This window comes from Numida meleagris, chromosome 6, assembly GCF_002078875.1.
Source record: "Numida meleagris isolate 19003 breed g44 Domestic line chromosome 6, NumMel1.0, whole genome shotgun sequence".
NCBI classification, from domain to species: domain Eukaryota; kingdom Metazoa; phylum Chordata; class Aves; order Galliformes; family Numididae; genus Numida; species Numida meleagris.
In genome coordinates, this window is record NC_034414.1 from 28,818,350 (window position 1) to 28,840,846 (window position 22,497).

General features: G+C 44.0%; 1 protein-coding gene across 5 annotated transcripts in view; it reads left to right on the forward strand.

The window, feature by feature from the left end:
* ACTN1 (actinin alpha 1) overlaps positions 1 to 22,497 on the forward strand; it is an 82,695-nt gene that overhangs the window by 28,695 nt on the left and 31,503 nt on the right. For all 5 annotated transcript variants that reach the window (XM_021403743.1, XM_021403740.1, XM_021403742.1 and 2 more), the window contains exons 2-6: positions 7,968 to 8,082; positions 12,502 to 12,621; positions 19,552 to 19,638; positions 20,201 to 20,288; positions 21,651 to 21,729. In XM_021403743.1, coding sequence (XP_021259418.1) covers positions 7,968 to 8,082; positions 12,502 to 12,621; positions 19,552 to 19,638; positions 20,201 to 20,288; positions 21,651 to 21,729 — 489 coding nt within the window. The remainder of the gene's footprint in view (positions 1 to 7,967; positions 8,083 to 12,501; positions 12,622 to 19,551; positions 19,639 to 20,200; positions 20,289 to 21,650; positions 21,730 to 22,497) is intronic.

Below are 22,497 nucleotides of genomic sequence, written 5' to 3' on the forward strand. Positions count from 1 at the left end.
CGGAAAAGGCAACACCTGGGAGCCCTCCCACCAAACAGCCGCTTTGGGCAGCAGTGGGCTGGCTGGCAGCGTGGGGCAGTCCCAGGGTCTGAGCCTGGGCTGCACGAGGCCTTCCTAAAGCCCCAAGTCAGAAATTGCCATAAGCCGGTGTACACACACGCTGCCCTGGAGGGAGATGCCTCTTCATGCTGACAGCGTGTTTCCTCACGCCACAGGTGCGAGGCAAGCCCTGTCAGCTCTTTTCTTTTGGTTGACAGCTCACTTTTCAGCCACATCAGCTCCCTGCACTGCTGGCTTTTTGGGCTTTGTAGAAACTTAGTATAATCCTTTCCCCCCAGCCAGTCCCTGGCACAGCCTGCGTGACACCCCACATTGAAATCGATGTAGGGCCAGAGTAAAGTACCGGAGAAACTTTGTGCGGTGAGATTTACAGCACAGGCCTGCCATTGGGGTGTAAAGCTGCTCGTGTACATGTTCATCCCTGTGTTCTGGCCCAGCTCTGTGCCGGGTGGCTGCAGTTCAGCCTCCCCCGGCTGAACAGCTTTGTTTGCAGTGGTTTGCTGCCACTTTCCAGTCCATAAATAGTTGCATCCCAGTGCTCAGTAAAATGATTTCTTTCAGCATATCCCCCAAATGCTATAAAGGATTTGGGAGGCTCAGCATATAAAGTGCAGAGACCAGCTCTGTTTAATTTTTGTTATAAGAGAACTCGAAGCAAGTTGACGTTTATGAGCTGATTTCTTAGGAGCAGAAGAGCATAATGAAGAGACTTGCTAGTCTGAGCTTCATATTAAACTGTGAAAGACCATACTTCTGGCTAGTTGATCTCACTGTGCAGTTTTTTGCATGGTTTTTGCATGTCTGAAGACTTCTTGTAACTTTCTAGGTATTTGTGCTCCCTGGTAACTCTGGGATAAAGAGTGCTTGCGCTTTACTGCTCCGAAATGCCAGCTGAGTCATTGATTTAATGTCCAGGAGCTTTCAAATGGCAGAAACAAATGCCTGAAATGGTGCGGCTCTGTAGCAGAAGTGGAGTTAAATGCTCTGGAGGAACAAATGTAGAAAAGAACAAATATTTACCCTGTGATGGAAGGGAAGTGCACTGGATTGAGATCTCTGCCCTCATCACTTTAGCCTGTTCTTAGCAAATAAAAGGATCGCTCTGACTCCAGGGCAGTTAATACCATGCCAGAGGAAAGCCAGCAGGAAAGGTACTCTGTGGTTGTTTTTTTTTTTTTTTTCTCCTCTCCCCCAGGGGAGGGAAGAAAGGCTCTGAGCTCTGCGTTTGCCTGAGCATAAATGAAAAACTCCCACACTGACTATTTCCTTAAGCTCCTTGCAAGTGATTTGCTGATTCACTCCCATTGTCCAGAAGGGTGGATTGATAGTCAGGAGGGTTTTGTTTTCCCTATGCTCCTGTTCCTAGGTCTTCTGGATGAGGAGAGATTTGGTAGCGAGCATTACATTCCCCATGGGATCCAGCCTGGCTCGTGCAGATGTAGTCAGGACTGGGCTCTTCCTGCCTTAGTGTTGTTCTCATCCCGATCTGCAGAGTTGAGTTTTGGGAAGCTGCTAAAGATGTGTGAGCTTCGAAGCAGTGACTAAGCTCTGTCCTTCCAAGTTCAGGGACTGTTCCCTGGAGTTGGGAGATGCAAGTAATTCCCAAGGCACTCACCACTGGTTTTTTAGGCGGTAGTAACGTGCTGTACAATGTAATGACACCTCCCCTTTTCAGTACATAGTATTTCAGGAGCAGTGTGAGCTGCATTTTGTCTTTCAGCCGCACTTGGAACTCAGCAGCTGCAATTAGACCGGAACAGGACATTACCCCTGATGTGTGTGGTACTAAACTCCTTTTGTGAAGGTGGTGAAATAAGGCTGAGAGTTTCTGTAAGGATTTTTTCCTGAATATCTGTTTTTTTTCTAAGGGAATGGGCTAACCCCACTGGAAAGCAGAGTTCTCCATTGTACAGCATCAGTCTCATTGACCATCAGATCTGTAATTCTGTAGGCCAGCTGCTGACAGTGGAACGCTTCAGCACAAACCAAGCTCTTTGAATCACCTGAAAAATGGACTCAGAGTTAATGCTGAAAGGATTTATCAAATGCTGTTCTTCCTTCAGGAGTTTTTAGGTGGCATTAAATACAGAGCAACGTGCAGAGAAGCCGAGGCTATGTTTGAGGCTGGAAGATGAAATTGGATAGTATGGCCAAAGAAAAGATTCACATTTGAACAAGAAGCCCTTTGGGAGCTCCCCAGAGTTACAATGAGACTTGTGTAGAGGATCTCCAATCCCTAGAGCTTCACTGCTGGCAGATCATAGACAGTGGGGTTTTGGTGTACCTGAAGCCATGGGGAGACCACCAGCAGTTCTTTAGGTTTGGAGGGGTGGCTGGGAGAAAGGAGCACCAGAAGAACTACCAGAGAGCAGTAGCACCATGAAGGAGAAACCGAGTGACGCTCTGAGGTTAATATTAGTGATGGATTGGTGCTGAGCACAGGGAAACTTGGGCTGGGAAGCTGGGAGTTGTTTCCTGGCCCCTCAATCCAAACAGTTCCTTCCCATTAATGAGCTCATGATGGTCTCATCTGTCTGGTGGAGGAGAAGGAGATAGAGGTTGAGGTGCTGTGGGTTAGGATCCTCTTGCTCGATATGGTATGTTCAGCTACCAGGGTAGAAGGGAGCCTATTGTGGAGCAGCTGGAACTGCTTAGTAGTAATTCCAGGGCTTAAAGAAACCTTGTGTGCAGCAGTTTTCTGCCTGCTCTTAAAAAACTGTTAGTCGTTATTGGGCGAGTGCCTCAATCCTTGTTCCAGACGATTTCTTTCAAATAAAATCCCTTGCAGCATGTAGAATGCACTGCAAGAACAAGCAGCTTTGTCTCAGTGGCACTGTCCTGTATGGTGCCGTGCTGGGCAGGCTCTGCGGTGACGCTGCCTTCAGACCAGGCAGCAAACGCTGCTGCGGCTGTGCCTGCGGAAGCCCAGGTGCACTCGTCTGGATGCAGGCAATCAGAGGAAAAGCACTTGCAGCTGGTTGAATTGATTTTTTGTTTTCCAGCTGTGCATGATGTATTGTATGAGTATCCCGCTTTCCTTTCTAGTGATCCAAAAGGGAATCTTCTTGTCATTTCCCTTGCAACACTAGAGGAAAGCCTGGACCTGTACTCACAGTTTACAGCAGGTACACGTGCAGTTGTGTAAAAGTGTACTCTTTGGCTACTGTTTGTGCGCCAGCTGCACCATCCCCTCCTTCACAGGAGCCAGAGCTTTGTGGGCACGTTGCAACAGCAGTACCGGATTGAAATAATTGACTAAAACTCATCCCCCAGCATAAGCACAAGGAAGGAGGGTCTCTTGGTGGCTGAGCTCTGTCTCCTGTGGAGCATGGTCCCGGCATGCCAGTGAAGCGGTGCTCTCCAGCAAATTCTTTGCTTGCTTAAGCCAAACCTCATTGCTGTCAAGAGGGGAGGCAAGCAGCGCTCCCTGCTCAAGATCAATTATAGCTTCTCTGGGGCTGCCGTTCAAATACAACAGGCTCTTGGCCGTGTTGGGAAATTTATACTCATCCATGGACTGTATGGAAGAGGGATTTAGCAAGGAGAGAAGTGAAGAGCATCTGGAAAGGTCAGATAAAGCTGGAATGTCACTGTCACAGCCACACAGAGATAAAACTGCCCATTTATTATTTTTTTACTGTCATTTGTGTGGCTGTGGTAGCTTTGACATTTACATTGCTAAAATTGCTCAGAGGCTGAAGCGCCTTATGGCTGTTTTCTTGCAGTAAAGAGCTCAGTAGAGCTGCTCTCAGCGGAAGCTGTCTCTGAACTTAAAATACTGCCTTGCTGTCTTACTTCCCCAAGTTGCAGGAACGTTGTGTGAACCACTCAGGTACCAGAAAGGTACAAATCGTATCTATAGATGGGAGTAAGGGGAGGCAGAGAGTAGCAATGACATGTGCGTGTGAGCACACATACTTCTTCCTCGGGTGTTACTTCACTGTGAGCACTGAACAAGAAACAGACCTTCAGGGCGATCTGCTGTGTCCAATCTAGGGAAAGATCCAAGAGCCAAGAAACACAGCTCTGTCTGTACCTCTTCTGAGGTTACCGTAGAAAATATATGGTGTGAGATTCACATGAAGAAAATCCACATGACAGTGTGTTCTCATGCTGTTATTTGGTAAAAGTAGTTTTCCACTTCTGTGAAATTTTCTTAAATCGCAAGGTTAATGGAGTATTTGTTTTCTCTTCTTTGGGACAGAGAACCAGAAGTAAGCATGAGGATAGTCTCAAGCTTCTGCACCCACAGACAGCGAGGAAAAATGTCTGCTGCTTAGAGCAGTGGTGTGACTTCATGGCTAAAGAGACGATGCCTGTGCTGGGCATTGCTGTTCTGCCCTCCCTCCTGGGGACAGGCAGCACGGGGGCTCGGCAGCTGCCTGCGGCCGATTGCTGCCGCTGTGACTCAGGGAGGAGGGGATCTGGTGCTAGGAGGTGGATGGGGCGAGTGGGCGGTTTCAGTAGGTTTCCCAGAATAACAAAAAGGATCCTGTGCAGTTGCATGAAGCCAAGTCAGTAAAAATGACTCCAAACAAGACTGCCAGGATTGCAAGACCCAGTGGACAGCAGAAATTTCAGCTCTTCCTTCTCCTCCTCCCCTCACCCCAGCTTTTCTAGCACATTTCTTCAGCCTTCTTTCAGCTGTCTGTCACATTTCTTTCCAAGTTACTACATGGAAATAAGAAGATATTTTATTCCTGAGCAGTGTGTGCAGCAGATGCAACGTAAAGCAGTTTTCTGCTTACTCTGTTTTGACAGATGTTGCTGCGAGTTGGTCTGTGAAGAGTACTCTTTGTGAATCCCATGGCTATGAATGCCCATTCATATTAAAAGCATTCATAATCCGAATTGCTTCTAAAATGGCCTAATGCATCCACATAGGGCTGCTGGTTCTTGCTGTTTCCATATATTGTTGTACTGTTTGTGGCACTGGGGAGTTCACATATGTCCTGAAGGGTGCCACATGAAATGGTGGAGGTGGCTCCAACAGTACAGTTAGGGGGCCGGCTCTGGGCTGTACTTTTCCACCAAGGTTCAGGGGACTCTTGCACCAATAAAGGTCGTCTCAGTTATGTGGTCATCATGCCAAACTTCATAATACTGCAAAGTTTAGAAGGCCTGTGGTTTGGTTTTAATGTGTTTCTTGGCAGCACAGACCCTGTCACCCCCTTCTTCAAAATGTGCAAAAGGAGGCCCAGTTATGCTGGGCCTATCCACGATTTAGAGCCAAGCTTTCTGATCTGCTTTAGGCTGATTGATAAGAAAACTGAAATGTCTTCAGGGATGTCATACAAGAAATAAAAGTGCTGTCTGGTGGCCTGTGAAGTAGATCTTAGACTTCCTCCTTGCTTCAACACAGATTTGTGTTGTGAGCTAGGGCCAGTCACTAGCTGTAGGTATCTTCCTCTTTCTGCTTTCACAAATGAGGAGGAGGTGTATGGGCATCCACAACTTTCCTGACATAATTTGCTCTCATATTTTGATACATGATGATGATAGAGCATTTGAAAACATCTATGCTGTCGTTTGCCCCTCTGGGGCAGTGAAGGAGCCTGGCTGCAAACATGAACCAAGTAAATGAGTCTCTTCTCATGTAAGACAGCGCAGACTGTAGAACGAAGAAAGTAGTGCCGAAAGGATATACTTCAGGATGTGGAGACTGTTCACAAGTAAAGCCACTCTTGTTCTGAAAACAAAGAACAACAACAAACCACACTTCTGTTTCTCAGGGGAATAACAATAAAAAGCAATAAAAGGTACTTAATGACTTACTCTTTTTTGAAACTTCCAAATCTGGAAGGAAACCAGACCGTCTTGAAAATGGAGATCCCAGGCTTTCACAATACATGTTACCCATCCAAAAAGCAGTTGCCATGAAAATACTTACAGCTGCACTGTTTTCCTGCTCTGTCCCAGGGCCCCGGTGGAGAGCAAGGCCAGAGCACAATAATGTAAAGCCCAGCAGCTGTTAAGCCATGCTTCTTCCTAGGAAAGATTCTGCTCTACACTGTTTGCAGTGGTGTAAGCATGAATGTAAGCAGGTTAGTGCAGGAAACCCAGCCTCTAGAAAAATAAGAAAAGCCTTGATGCTCTTTGCCATTTGGGGTGGTCTTTCTTTTGAATTCCAGCATATGGTGTAAGCAGTGGTGAAGCATTCCTGAATTTTTGGCGTGCCGTGCTTCAGTGTCAGCAGGGTCCTTCCTGCTGCAGTTGTCCAACAGCATGAGTGCTGTGGTCTGCTCCACCCTCCTTCTTGGCCCATATTTGCCCAATTTCCTCTTGCAAATGCTTGCCAGACTCTGTTCCATACACTAGCTCAGCAGGAGACTTGCCATATTGGGGAAAGCAAGCAGTTCTTCGCTGGGTCAGTGAGTTGAGTTGGCTCTGGGAGCACGTCTAAGAGGGAGAAGGGAAAACCTCCTTTTCTGTGGTACGACTGAGATTTTGGAGCTGCTTAGGTTTTAAGTAACCTCACCCTTCTATTTAAGGAGTGATATAGGGGTTATCCATCTGTAGAAAGGAAAAGGTTTGCTTGGTGTCCTGTTCAAACACTGTGAAGATCATTCATTAGTACTTAGGCAAACTTGTCTGTCCATAAAGAACTAGTTGGTGCCTTTTCAAACCGTTCTTTTGTTTGAAACTCCTGCACCTCCAGTTTGGGCCCTTTCATTCCTCTGGTTGAGGCCATGTCACGCTGAGAATGTTTTATATTTGACTGTCCAATGATAGCACTAACTTTTCCCTTTCAGACTTGTTTTTTCTCTTTTGAGATAACTTCTATTCTCATGTCTTTTACAAATTTAAACACAGGCTTGGATCTCATAACTGACGAGCTGCTCTTCTCCCTGGGCAGTGTCCATGTGCCCGTTGCTCAGAACAAAGGCTGACAGAGCACAACCACAGAAAATGTGTGTTGTCATCACTTGTGGCAAAGTTCATTTCTCTCATATGAGAGATCCTCTTATCCTGACCACTTGAGGTCAGAAGGCATTTCCCAAAAGAGTGTTATCTGTCCTGAAAGCCACTGGCTGTGTTGTAATTTGGACTTCAGTCCCTCCTCCACTTCAAACACATTACTTCAGTGGTCCTGCATCATATCACTGATTACGAAGTGGCTGTGATCCCTCTGTCAGAGGCACTCAAGCAGTGGGAGTCTGGGTCTCTGTTGGGCAGCAGCATAGGTAATGCTTACTGTTGGCCTTTGGAGGACCTGTTCTTCTGTTGAAATGGGTGGTAGTGTCGTTCAGAAAGCGTTTGCTTCTCCGTGTAAGGATCTGTTGCAGCTACAGGGGGCGTGTGGAACAGGCAGGCAGGAGAGGGGCTCTGCTCAGTAGTGAATTATGGGAACAGCAGCAGCAGGACCAATGCTGCTAGTGTGTAATTTGTGTGGTTGAGTTCTCTGCCTCTCAATGCTCCTCAGAGGCTGCAGCCTTTGGTATTGGAATAGACTGGAAACAGCTGTCAGAAAAAAAAAAAAATCATTGTTTTTAATGCACCAACCTAGAGACACAGAGGTCTGGAATATTATTTTCCCTTTTCCTTCATGTTATGTTAACACGTCACCTAACTCCACTGGAGTCCCTAATAATGTGAGCACTTAGCATAAGTTTCAAGATGATGTAAACCAACCACAAAGTTTAGGGGTCCTTCCGGAAGATCAGGTGCCCTGGAGCCATGAAGTCACCGCATCTATCAGACTTCTTTTGCCACAGGAGCACCCTGCAACTCCTTTGGGTATTTAGGTACTAACATTTGTGCTCTGCAAGGTGGAAAAAGATGATAATCTAACTGGTGTTTCATTCTGTATCACAGTACCCTAGCAAGGACTTCCTTGGTACTGAACTGCTGTTTGGCTTCTGGGAAGATAACTGACTTTTTTTTTTTTCTTCTTTCCTGTGTTTTAGACATTTACAGCATGGTGTAATTCTCACCTCCGCAAGGCTGGGACACAGATTGAGAACATAGAGGAAGATTTCAGGGATGGTCTTAAACTCATGTTACTTCTGGAAGTCATTTCAGGTGAGAGAGGTTGTGTGTGGTGCTCTCAAGTGTCCTTAGCATCTCTGTTCTGAAATCTGTCTTCCCCTTTTCTTGCAGAACAGGGACAGCAAGTGCTGTAATGCTGTAGATTTTGCTGGAATACAAGAAGAGCTGCTTTCTGATTCAGAACGAATTTCTTTCTAATGAATATCTTGTCTCCAGCAGTGACCATGAATGTGCTTTTGGAATGTGTTCCAAGCCTCATGGCCTGTGCAGGCTGCCCATTGCATTCCTGCTCCTGCCTCTCGGCTTTCCTCCACCCGCCAGGAATGCACAGCCTCTTGTGAAGGCTCAGGCAATGTCTCTCACTCCTTGGCAGGGCTGATGAAGCAGCTCTGGGAAGAGTGTGGGAATGCTACACTGGCAAATCATACCAAAGCCACATGACAGTGGGAATAGGATAGAAGTTATTGAAAGAGGAAAGTTAGACCAGTAAATCTTCTGTGTCATTCAGTTTCAGCCGTGACTGAAGTTTTTCCATTCTAATTTCAATCTGAGCTAAGTGCTCAGGCCTTCAGGAAAATAAAAAAAACTAATGCAAAACAAAATCCCAGAAAGCTATCTGAAATAAAAACAGTGACCAAATTAGGTCAGATTTGTTTTAACTCCCTATCACAAATGTCCCACTATTTGACAGATATCTCCCTGAACAAGGATTATGTCGTATAAGCAATAATCCCCATAGATGTGCTGATGAAATAAATACCTTAAAGTACAGTGGGAGGTGTCATGGGGGATAACAGTGTGAAACTGGGGCTGTGTGCTCACAGACTTTCTCCTGTTCAGTCACTAAGAGCAACCCTATGACTTGTACCCCTGAACTTTTTCGTGTGTTTTGCAGTAAAATTGTTGTGAGGGAGGCACTCAGCCTATCTTCCTTTTGCCCCTCTTTTCCTAACCTTCTCCAGCTCCTGCAAAGATACTGTCAGTGTATGTACTCTTGAGAATTTATGAATACATGATAATACCTCCGAGTTTTTGCCTATGCTGGTAGTTTGGAAGGATCAAACTTCAGAGTGTTACTTCTGCAGTACCTGTGAGAAGCTAGCAGGCAGAGTCTTACTTTTCTTTTCTGTGTTTATCTTTTTGCTGAACTGTTCTCTTCCAGAGGAGGGGCTGCAGCCAGGAAGCTGAGGCAGATGGGCCCTAGTGGCTTTGGTTCTGATTGCTGAGTGCCTCACACTACTTAATATCCTCTCCTCATCTCCCACCCCTCCAGTGCTGTTGTCCTGGTGGGAGCCTACCTGCAAGTGTGACCAGAGGACAAAGGCACAGGGAGCTGCTGTAGACCTCGGGACAGAGCATCCTTCCTGCTCTTCTCCTGGAGCCTCTTTGCAGCAGCTGGCCCCACCAGTAGCCCCTCTAGCCCTCACCTTGGGAATCAGCAGCTCCTGGGGAGCTGCCTGAAGGCAGTGAATCCCCTCCTCATGCCTTCCCTGCTGGCGAGGGCTCGCCTGGATGCTCCTGCCATGGCTCCTGCTGATGGCCTGCCAAACGAGAGAGGCTCCGGATGGCTCTTAGCCCTCTGGTTCAGCCTCTGCCTTTCCCTTCAGCTCTTGGCTCTCTCCACATCTTCCTTTTCCTGTGTTTTGGGGAACCGTGGAGCTGCTGACAGGAATTCGGCAGGGGTGGGATTGCTGTGCTACTCCTTTCCTCTAAGACAGCTTAGCCGTGGGCAGAGCAACAGCCAGAGGAGCCTTCAGCCATGTGAGCATGGAGCCGGGCTGGCCAAGAGCCACACAGAGCCGAGCGCTACCTGCTCCTTGGCAGCGGGCCTGGAGGTGCGCGAGGGGGAGTGGTAGCACTGCAGATCCCGTCCTGTTGGTTCTGTGCTGGGAAGTAACAGGTGGGCCCCACAGAAAGTGCCTGGTATGATGCACTTTCATTTTTCACTGCGTGTATTTCCTTCCCCTGACAAAGCCATTTTAAAAATAATACCACGAGACTCGAAAAGGCTGAGCCCGTGTTTACTACTTTAAAATAAAGTTATACGGCTTTTTTTTTCCCACCAAACAGGAGGGAGGACTAACTGAAATTTTTTCCTAAACAAATTTGCTGTAAACAATGTCTATGCCAACACTTCCTTGCGTTATTTGGCTTTTAACGAACAGCCTTAGGCTAGTACATGAGAAGTGGAGAATGGACGCGAGTGGGCCATTTCCATTCTCTCAGCTGGGAGAAGTACTGAGAAATAGAGCAGTAATGCAAACAGCTGAAAGTAGAACATATTTCTAGCAGGCTTCCGTTTTTAACAGTCTACTTCATTAATACTGCATGGCATGGAACCATATGAAGCTTTGCTCTGAAAATCTAAATTTGTAATAAAGTTCAGGACTGAAGGCAATAGCCATCTGGTCTGGGGACTTTCTAAGTTCACCAAAAATTATTCTAAGACAAATATGCTACCGTGCTGTTTTGGAGAGAGAGACAGAAGTTTTGCAAACATTGCTGCTTCTCTTGGATCCTGATGTGGTTAGAGGGAGAGATTATGCCCTTCCCAGCCCCAGGCAGAGCAGGTTGGTACCCTCCCTTTTTTGGCAACGTGCATTATGCAGCCACAAGGTGAATGGGATCGGCTTGCTGTTGCAGCTGAAACCCCATCCCCTTCATTTTTCTGGTTTGCAGTCACATCAGTTGAAGAAAATGGTTATTTTTTTAGCTGACTCGAACCATTTGTTGACGTTTGGCAGTGTAAATCAGCTTAAGTCCATTCTGAAACTATATTTGTAAAGATGACATTGTGAAGCTGTCACAAAAAGTGCTTCCACTTCAATTTACAATGGCGGGCATTATCCAGATGGAAAAAGAAAGCAACGCACCATGACGTGTACTTGATGGTCCATTAAAGTGAAGGAGATTTTTTTAATCCTAAGAAGGAGCTAGTACTGTAAATACATCTTTTTACTTAAATTATGTCATTTGGAAAGTGAATCTGGTTTTATCCTTAAGCCTGACACCAGTCTAAAATAATAAAGGATTTTCTTTTCCAGACTTTTTTCCTTGGGAGGGTATGACTATGGTGATAGTCTGTTTTTCTCCCTTGCAGCTTTTCTTCTCTCCTTTGTTAGGAAACAAGCCATCCACTTTAATATGACAAAAGAGCTCAAAAAATGCTTTCCTTTTTCACCCTTAAGCCTCCAATAGAGCTTTTGAGTCAGCTCACGTTGATTTAAATATTCATGCTCAGGATATAGCAGTAGGCTCTTGGAATTGGATCTGAGTCATTACTTGCCTGGACTTGCCCATTTGATCTCTTTTTAATTATTCCATACCTTCTTTTTCAAAATGCAAAACCTTGCATTTTGTTTGTGTTTGTTTGTTGTATTCTGGAGCCTTGATCTGAAACCCAAGCTGCTCTGTTTGATTTCTGGTGATCTGGGTCAAATATAGGTGCCTCCTGATGTCCTGTCTATATTCCTAGCAGAGATTCCTCTAAAATGCCCGCTTGTCTGGGCTTTAATTTGCTTACCCTGAGTATTAGATTAGTGTGAGTAAAAGCAGGCCATGGGGGCAGTTGCACGCAGCCAATTGAGAAGAGCACAACTTCACTTCATGCAGCTCTTTCGAATAAAGAGGTCAGGAAAGTGCTTTTCCAAGTTTTCCAGCATAGTTCCAGTAAAGGTCTGGTTTGTACCCTGAGACTCACTCCCTTATCCCAGAGCTAGGCTGCTTCCCTCTCTGCCTCATTATAAGCTTTTAAAATGCATACTGTTGTGTACAAAAGCATTACAAAGAGGTAGAAATACATTGGATACATTTAGCGGAAAGGAATTGAGGTGATGGTCCTTATAAAGCTGCTCACTGCAAAAGTGATTTTTATTTCCCAGTAGGTGCAGATGTGACCACTTGGTACAAAGACTAGAGCGATGTAAGGTCCATATCCTGTCTGGGGAAAAGAAAGCAAGGTACAAGCTCATCCTAGTATTTGACAGTAGGGAATTCTGAGGAAAAGACATTTACTTTGTAAATTGACTGTTGTAAACACTGGAGATGAGCTGCTCACTTGTCTTCATGAGGAGAAGTTAATTTCCCTTCCAGGCATCATTAGCTGTGGTTAATTGTACAGAGGTTAATTTTTCAATGCTGAACTCAATGTGGTTTTGAAAGATTTCTGTAAAGACCTTTACACCTCTGTCACAAACCTACAGTGGAAAGTCTACAGTGGAAAGTCAGCACTCAATCATGTTGACAAGTCCTCAATTATGAAATTATCTGGGATCTGCTTCTTCCTGAGGGTACCTAAGTGTGGCTGTCCTGCATTCACTGCCAAAAAAAAATGCAGGGAAGTCTACCCTGTGCCTTGCTGAGCAGTGGGAGCCGCCAGGATGGGAAAACATCCACAAGAGAGGAAACGCTTCAGAGTTGTTTTCTAATATATTTTTTCTCTTTTCTTCTTAGGTGAACGTTTGGCTAAGCCTGAAAGAGGCAAAATGAGAGTGCACAAAATATCCAACGTGAACAAGGCCTTGGATTTCATTGCCAGCAAAGGAGTCAAACTAGTATCAATTGGAGCAGAAGGTAAAGAAAACAGCTGATCTGTGTGGGCCCAAGCTGTGCCCAGACAACGCTATGTTCTACCATGCCAATAAACCACGACAGTAAAAAGGGAACATGTTAGATCTTTGGTAGGTCACTACAGGCTGTGAAACTTAATTCCCTCCTGGCCTTTATTGGTCAGTTTTCTCCTCCTTTTCTCCTGGTTCTCATGACTCATGGAAAACAGTGAGCTTTCATCAGGATGTTTCTTTCTCAATTGAAATAGAGCAGCTGTTCGTACTTAGCTTGTTGCAGAGTTGCTGGGAAAGATCCCCTATTGCTGTAGGGCATCCCATATGTCAAAGCCAAGGGCAATCACCAATACGGGTAAAGGATCCCAGAGACTTCAACTCTCAAGGCATCCAGGCTTCTCCTTGTGCACTCTAGAAATGTGAGTGCTGTGGCTGGAAGCCTGTGTACTATTGTGCAGAGACCACTGTGAGCAGCACTGGGGGTGCCCTCAAAATAAACTTGCTGATTGCACAGCATGGAGTTGTGCAAGATTTTTGTCTTTCTCGCAAAGATGACAGGTGTTTTGCAGATACATCACATGACCCAGATAGGCTTGCAGGTTGGTAAGATAGTTTGCTCTGATTTTTATAAACCTTAGCAATTTGTAATCTTATCTGGACTGTGTTTTTATGACACTCATTTTTCTTTGCTCTAGGCCTTTGTCTGAGTTCTGCCTATAGACTCGTTTTGTCACTGTTGCTGTGGAGACACACTGCTTCTGTGGTATTTCTAGGTTTGCCTTTACAATGACCATGGAAAATGAGGGGGTTTGTTATCTCCATCTTACAGATGGAAATGCATGGTTTCTCCATGGAAACTCTTGACAGCCAGGAAATGCGCCCATAGTACAGTTCTGGATGAGCATTCGTCTTCTGGCAGAGTTGTGGGGCTACAAGGCTGAGATCTGTCTGTTTATAGCCCAGGACATCAGCGCAATGTTGGTGTGCTGTCCTGAGATCTGGCCTCTTGGACACGCTCTTGGGATCATCTGTGGTCCACTAGTTCTGTATGAGATCAGGCAGAATACGTCAGCCACTGGAGGTGTTTGTGTTTGCCTTACCCCATTTACCCCAGCGTAAAGTTGTGATGTTATGAAAACTTCAGAACAGTTTGCAGAGATGCTTTTTTACAGTGTTTGGTGTTTAAGAAATAAACGTAAGAGAGAAATAATTTGATATAACTTGCATGCAGATCTTCTCTTCAGTTTTCTCACCTTTTCCCACAGCAGCAACTTGGAGTGTTGCTTTCCCTGAGTTCTGTTTATGTAAGCACAGAAGCACAGGTACAGTTATTTTGTGCCCTTACAAGATGTATCCAGTGTCTTGATTCAGTATTCCATATCAGTATGGCATCCCATATTGGACATGAATAACTAGAGGTTGGCCATGAAGACATAGGTCTCCTGCCTTAAGAGAAGACAACTGTCATCTGGATCTCGGACAGATATTTGGATCCTTCTGGGCGTCTAGAACATGTGTAAAACCTAACTTAACTGCTCTGATGCCTTTTTCTTTTTTTTTTCTGGTTCTGGTTTCCCTGGCACTAGTTGACCTTCTTCCTCTGGTTCCCCTGGATTTTTCTTTTTTGATCTCTGCTCCTGCATCAGCTATCTCCCAGCACTTACAGATTATTTACAAGTAAAAGGCTCTGTGACCAACGATCTCCAGGGCCCCATTACTCAGTACTGACTCATAGCAGTTATCCCGTTCAGAAGTAGGCTGTGAGGTGCAGTTTTGTGATAGCCACCATGATTTAGTTTAGTCTAAACTGTGATCCCATCTTCTCTGCCAAACATTCCTGCCTCTCTTCTGTCCCGGTGCCCGTGCAACTGTGTGGTGAACCAAATATGGTTTTTCTTATACCCCCCAAAAAGTCTGGCTTTTAGTAGATCGCCTTGATGAATTGGCTTTTGACAGCACTGAAGTTTGGACTGATGTTAAATTTTGGTGTTTATACAGAGCAATTTGATGCAAGCTCAAGCTGTGCAAGCATGATCCCAGACGGGCCCCCAGCCCAGTACCTGCCTTTGTCCCCAAGCTGAGTCCAGTCCACTCTGGCTGTCAGCAGGAGGCATAAGCCTGCAGTGACGCTTTTGCCTGCTCTAAGTGCTGGGTACGTGGTAAATTACACATCAGCTGTAAAAATGGATTTTTGCTTTGGACAGTATGGCAGTAGCTCCATCCACTGAAGGAATTGTAAGCCTTCCTTGAGCATGAATGTTAAGGTATAATATTCAGCCTTTAAGAAGACATTGCACAGTGGCAATGTAGAAAGTAAAAGTCAATGAGGCGGTTATAACACAGTGCCAAGAAAATGAGCTGTAAATGCCTCAGGCAGGCGGGACTGATCTAGGAAGTTTTCACCCTTAAGGGAAAGTTGGAGTCTAGTGGCAGTATGAGGGTACTGGCTAGGGCAGCACACTCCTTACCTTGAGGGCGCTTGCTCCATCTCTGGTTATCTATCTGCCAGACAGCAGTTTTGTGTGAAAGGTCTGCAGCCTGCCCGGAGTTCTCTGTATACACTAGATAAATAGCATTGGCCATCAGTGTCCTGTTTTTCCTTTTTTTTTTTTTTTTTTTTTTTTTGTGGTTAAAACATAAGCTCCAGAAAGAATCCCACTGGGAGACTCTCAGGTCAACTTAAGCCTTGCGAAACCGTGTTTAACCAGAGTTAAAGCCAGCAAAAATGTTTCCATGGTATTTCTCTTGCATTTTGTCAGATGAAGATCCCTTTATGCTGTTTACAAGCCAAGCTTTGCAGCTTTGTCCTAGTGGATGAGAACCAGAATGGAAGAGGGTTTCTTACACACAGCATGTGTGTGGGACATGTTCCATGTCCGCACTAAATGGAAAGTGAACTAAGCAAAAAGAATAAGCATTGAGGCTTAAGAGCTGCTTTTTACGGCAGTTGTGGAGTACAACAACAGATCTCTGTAAACCTGGATCAAGGAATGGTCTAGTCTGCTGCAGCTCTCAAATAGTTCTTCATCTGCTTTTAAATCTCTTTTTCATCTTATATCTCAAGAGCTTTCTTTTGCTGTAATCAATTCCATACTAGGATCAAATGCTCCAGGGATTTACCAGATTGAATAGGTTAAGTATTTGACCCTGAGACTGTTTTATTTGCACCTCTAATCTGCATAGAAAGTTACTGATTTCTTAGATATAGCTCAGCTCAACATAGAGATAACTGCTGATCCCTCTTCTCACCTGCCTAAGTGAAAGAAGAAATAAAGCATAAAGATTTCAACAATTGCAGAAGTCACAGCTGAGCAAAACCCTTCCCAAACCACCAGGCAGAGCAAGCATACATCTATCAGTGGAAAGGAAGGAAAAATAAGGTCTCACTGTGTCAGTGAGTGAAACATAGCTTTATATTTGCCCCCATCTCCTGCCCACTCACAATTAGGGAGCTGAAATGCACACTCGCATCACTGATGCCAGCAAGCTGTCCTAATCTGGCTGTACCATCCCTAGCAATGTATCTTTAATTCCCAAATCCTAACACTGTCCTACCAGTTGTTGATGCTCTGCAACTCCTTTGCTCCGTGGGGTAGCCGGGTGCTGTGCTCTCATGGACAATTCAGTTTTAGCTGGGGGTGGGGTTAACAGTTTCTGTGGCATTGATTCTAACTGCTCAGGCCAGGGGTAGAAAAGTAAGCCTGGTCCTTTTTGTATTTTTCAAAATGAATTCATGAATTTGAAATGGCATTTTAAAAGTCACATCTATGTAGCAAGCTAGTCTTGCTCCTAAGAAGTGAATATTTGTCAAGCCCTTAATTGGCTGTCAGAAAAATGGATGAGAGTGCTACAGTCTTTGCGTATTTTGTTTGTGGTCTTTGGAGCAATAGTAGGGGCTGGGTGGAAGTGTATTCACTGATGCAAGAAATTTCCTTCCAGTGGATGCAGATGCATTGTCAGCTTTAGCCAGTAACCAATACACATCCAAGTTGAATGTAGATCACATTAATAACGTGTACTTGCTGCTGCTCTTGGTGGAGGAAACTCAGAGAGTGTTTGCAAAGGTCCTGCTTAGGAATGAGTACTTAGAAAGCACAGTCAAGCAGAAGACAATGTGTATTAGCTTTTTAATGGCATACTTGAACTACTCTCATGTTAATTGAGTGTCGCTTGCATCAGAGGGAACAAAGAAAGTATCTTCAGTTAAACAAGCATTAGACTGTTCCAACTTTGTAGTGTTAAGTTCAACATTTTAACAATTTCTGTGGAATTTCATTCTCATCATGAGGAAGCAGATGGCTCCACGCAAACCTGTTTTTCACTTTTGCTTCTTGTATTCATCGCATTAGAAAGAGCCTGGCACCAGCCAAAGGGCACTGAACGAATCCTCAGGAAAAACAGGTTGTCTGTCCTTGGGGAATGCAAGGATGGGAAACTGAATGAGTCAGGGCCAAAGAGCACATGGCTCTTTCTGAACAAGCCAGTTGTTTTTTTGTAACCAAGTTGCTGGGAGAAGTTTTTTAGCTCTGTAAATGAGAAATGCTTGCCTGCTTCTAACAAAGAATAACAATTATGTCAACTCTATTTGAAAGAATGTAAAAGAAAAAAAAAAGATAAAAAGGAAGACAAGGACTGGGGATAATATGGTAGGTTAAATCTGCAACCCAAGATGGATCATGCACTAATCTCACTGACATCAGTATCTGCTTGATAGGTGGTGAGTTTTCTATTTGTCAAGAAAAAAACAAAGCAATCTGTAGAGATGAAGCGGCGGAAATACTTTGGGCTTCTTCCAGAGCGGTTTTGATTTGGTGCAGTGCCAAGGAAGAAACTGACATGGGAACCGCGAGCAGACATCTTTCTTTGAAAAAAAATTATGCGAAGAGGAGGGCTAGAGGAGAAGGGGTGCTTTCCACCTTAAGTCCACCTTAAGCTAACTTTATAAAAATGGGAATTTGAGAACGTGACTAGAGCACAGTACTGAGTTCTAATGCCACACTGGCAACTTAACACCATCTGGTTTTATGTAGTGCATTGACCTTTATTTCCAATTAAAATACATGAAACAGTAATATCAATTACCTGTTCCAGCTCACTGATTGATATATTAGTGTTCATAAACCATTTTCAGCATTGAAGCGTTGCCATCAGATTTTAATCTAGTCCATTAAAAGAAAGAGATAAATTTATTTTCAGATCTTAAATAGACCCTAGGGTCCTCCTGCCAACTGCTGTGGTTTTTACAAGCATTACTTTTTATTTATTTGTTTATTTGTTTTTACATCTCCACACTTGAACAAAACAAGCTGAAAACATGGACTCTTTCTTATATATTTTAGCTGTGCTAACTCAGGTGTTTTTAACAATAGAAAGGATTTTTTGTTATGTTGATTGCGGTGCTTCATGGAAAAAGTACAGAACTGAATATACTCACCATCACTGACATTTTCTTGCATCAGTCCAGAAGACAACTCCCTGACCCCAAAATACCTGTAAAAAATCATTTTTTAGAAAACTTATCAACAAGTAAACATAATTTTTCATGCCAGAAATAACTGCGGTTCTTTCGTACTGCAGTGAAAAGTTTGTTGGCCATTTAATACTGAGCAAACCAATGCCCCACCAAGCTGTAAGTGCAGGAGCAAGTGGACACAGAGGTGTGCTGGAGTAGAACAAGCTGGCATGTCTAGTTTTATGTCTTTGAAACTTGTGAATCCCTAATGCAGTTGTATATCAAAGCACAGCAGAAGTTATCCTTCCAGTTTGCACTGGAAATTGCACCACAGGGGTCACGAAATCACAAGGCAACTTCACTAGAAAATTTAAAATATTGTTATTTTTGTGACAGAATCCAGTTGGGGGGCAGCCTATACCACACATTTCTGCTTGCCCCGGTACATGATGTGTTTCTGCTTAATGGAAGCAGTGCACAGAGATTTGTACAGTACTACAGAAATGGTTTCTGGCAACGTTGTTAGGACTTGGGTTATTCTAGCTCAAACGGTAGATTACTTCTAACCCTCTTCTTACTGAGAATGCCTTTGTGACCGGCTAGTTGCTTCCGAAACAGCCATCTGCTGTTCAGGAAACTACCAGAGAATGGCTGGAAGATAGATAGGTTATTTTCACCATCTGAAAAAAAAAAGAAGGCTGTAAATTTTATAACCTGAATATGTAGTCTGCACAGATTTTTTGAGGATCAGTGCTTGAGACCCAGCTGCAGCTGCTTGCAATTTGGACTGTTTGGTGCTCATCTGTATGCAGTAGAAACCCCTTTCTGGGCCAGCATACACCCAGCACCTCCTCTAGAACCTTGATCCTTTATCCCTTTATACCTCACACGTGCAAGCAGTTGCTTTCTAAAGCCTCCAAGCTTGTTGACCCTGACTGATTTATATTGCAGAGTCCGGTGAACAATAAAACACAATCTGCTTGACATCTTAGTTTATAATATGCTCTGCTCAACCCGATTAGCATGAGTCTTTGCTTCCTCTTCAAGCACGATGCATTTATTTTGAGAAATGCTCTTTTGTGTCTTTTGGCAATTACATGTCTGAAAGAGGTCCTACACAGGCAGTCTGGATCATTTAGGTTTGTTTGAAATGAAAATTTGGTATTTCTTGGTTTTATTTTGTTCACACTACAAAACCGGCTCCTGTGGTGAATTGTACTGTTATAGATTGGTCCTTATTTCTGTGACAGTGGCTGTTTTTCAGTAGTAAATGCAAGAGAGCCAATGTAATTAGTGAGTATTACTGCGCAAGACTGCACTGCACTGTCAGAGCATCTGAGTAGACAGAGAAGAACAGATTTAGCTAGAATTCTGGTTTTCCCTTCTGCAAAGGGTTAGATTTCCCAGTGCTTCCATTTTACTGGAATTTGCACTTGCAACTTGCTACCTTCTTTTTCTTAATTTTCTCCTTTTTCTTTTTTCCCATAGAAATTGTTGATGGCAATGTTAAAATGACTCTTGGAATGATCTGGACCATCATCCTTCGTTTTGCCATTCAGGATATCTCAGTTGAAGGTAAATCTCAGTTCTTTCCAACCACAGTTAAGCAACAAAAAACTGGGGTAGCCTTATGGCTTTGCCGCTTAAAAGGCTCAGAATGTGCTTGTACATATGTCACTGAGATCCCAGGGAGCTGCCATTGTGGTCTCATTGGCATTTCTGACCAGGCTCAGGTATACTGAGAAGAGCTTTTCAGCTTCCCTTCTTGAAAGATAGTTTAGGAGAAGCTCAAAAAGATGGCTAAGCAGGAAAGTCAATTTTGATGATGGAAGCTATTGTTATTCTTGCAGGCTGATGCAAGGACTTGCACTGAAAATTGACCTTTCTTTTACAAGTTTTACAAATCTAATCTCAGAACACCATTTCTTTCTTACTGAACCTCATTAAGAAAATAACAATAGCAAAGCTATTCCAGTAGAATATCCCCATCAAGGGATTTTATGACAAATGACTTTATTTAAAGTGTGATTCAGTGCTGTCTTTACTAAAGAGAAGTTGGTCATGTCTAGCATATGCTTCACCGACTCTAGCTTTCTGACAAAATGGATTAATTGGTGTGCATTTTTTCTTTCTTTAGAGACATCTGCTAAAGAAGGACTTTTGTTATGGTGTCAGAGGAAGACAGCCCCCTACAAGAATGTAAACATCCAAAACTTCCATATCAGGTGAGAACAGGCAAGAACTCAGATTTACCATCTGTGTTATTTTCAGATGTCTTTTTGCTATATTCAACAATGTTCCTGATGCAACTGCATTTCTTTGGGATATCTATATTACACGGTAACAAAGTAGTCCAGAGAGGTGTTGGATTAAGAGGTGCAAGAGGAAGGTCATCACTAACTTCATTTCCTGAGTATCGTTCTACAAGAGGCATCTTTTGAGCATGCTGTTTGGAATTCAGAGCACTGCCACCGAGATCAGCAAGAACATTACCACAGTCTGACCATACTTCATGTTTTGAAGGTCTGACTTTCTTCCTTGTTTGGGATTTAGCCTTATTCAGGCTACTTAATTCCTTACGTTTTTTCACCACGCAGTTGATAATGTTGCAAACAAAGCAGAGGTTATAAGAGGATCCAAGTACCAACATCTCAATTCCTCATTCCAGTTACAAGTGCTGCTTTTATAAATTCTAGAGCATGAAGTCTTCCAAAAGCATCATATATGTAACAGGCTAAGCAAGACAGCTTTTACTGTGTGAAAACTCATAACAGCTTAGAAGCCTTGAAGTAAGGCCTTCTTAAACCCATATTTCATCAGAAACTTTTTAGTATAGCAGAGTTGGAAAGGGATGAGAGATTTTCTTGTTCTGCTTTTGATATTTGTAAACTGACAGGTGTTTAGTGAAGATTCTGTGTAATAGTGCTTTTGCCAGCACATCTTGGAGAACTGATGAACCATATAAATGTAAAGCATTTTTTTTGAGAGCTTAAATTCTGTCCATATCAGTACTGTAGTGGACCTTGCTATGGGCTTGCCTTAAGACTTTTATATCTGAGTGCACAAGTGCCTCTGAGAAAATCAAGGGGATCAGTGTCTCACATCCCTGATTAGTTGATGAAGTCTTTAGGTTCAGTAAATTGTAGGAAACAATCCTGCTAATTGAAATGAGGAATTCTGGTTCCAGTTCTTCTCACAAGTCCAGACTACGCTGGGAGGCAAAGCATTGGCTTGTATAGTGCTGGTTATAGCCATCAGTAGTCATTGCTTTTCTCCTCAGTCTGCCTTTTCCTATGGCCTTTTTTAAGCTCTGTACCCGTTCTTGCATGCTCCCCAGGATAGTAGACATTCAGGGCAGAGGGCTGGCATAAAGGAGGTGACAATGCAAAGGGCAGGTCCTAATTGCAGCAGATTCTTGTAGGGCTTGAAAGAAATCCTTTCCAGCACTTAGAGAGACACCGCTAACTAGAAACTAAACCGTGATTAATCATCCTGGTGTCTTGATGCCTTCCCTTATGCTCCTGCCCATCACTGTATCTTTCCCTGGCTGAGCCTGCTCATTTTGCTCTCTTCTGTCTCTCTCACAGTTGGAAAGATGGCCTTGGTTTCTGCGCTTTAATTCACAGACATCGTCCAGAGCTCATTGATTACGGGAAGCTACGAAAGGTACAACTCAATTTGTTTGTCATACCAAATGCTTGGCCTGTGTAAATAAAGAGGGAGAAGAATTAGCTTGATAAGCAGATAATTGGAGAACTGCAGGATAAGCTGGTGGTTGCAGGACTAGGAGGGAGGAAGGAGGGATGAATCAGTACATTCAGGCTTCTTAGTGAAGCGTGAACTTAATGAGTTGGCTGCTTGACTTTCCTTGCTTTCACGCTGCCTTAAATGAACTGCACGTGCTCCAGTCACAGCTGATTAGCAAAAACTGCTGAATTCAGTCACATCAAATGGGAGGCTAATTCTGCACTAACGTCACAGGCTAGCAAGTCAGATCAGACTTAATTTTCCTAGGAAGAGCTGGATTGAAACTGGTTACTTGGTGATCAAGTGCAAGAGCTCAGTGAGTGCCCTCACTGGATGCTTGACCCATGCTTCCAGCTTAGCACTGAGCCATCTGCAGTGCTGAATGTCTCCAGACATGTGGATGACAAGTGCCAGAAAAGCAATTGCCTTAACACTCAGTTTTATTTTACAAACTGCCACTGGAAACACAGCATCCAGTTGCTCCAAAGATTTCCTCCTGTGTGTCTTGGAAACAAGACTGTTCAGTGAATGATGAGAATGAGTGTTCAGCACTTTGTTTTGCCAGCAGTGTTCTGACCCAACCTAGTGGCAGCAAAGCAAACTGGATTCATATCCTTCTTGCATTCCCACTGTCTGCTTAGATCCTGTTCTACTGTATCTGTGCACACAAGTGGAGTGAAATGTCAG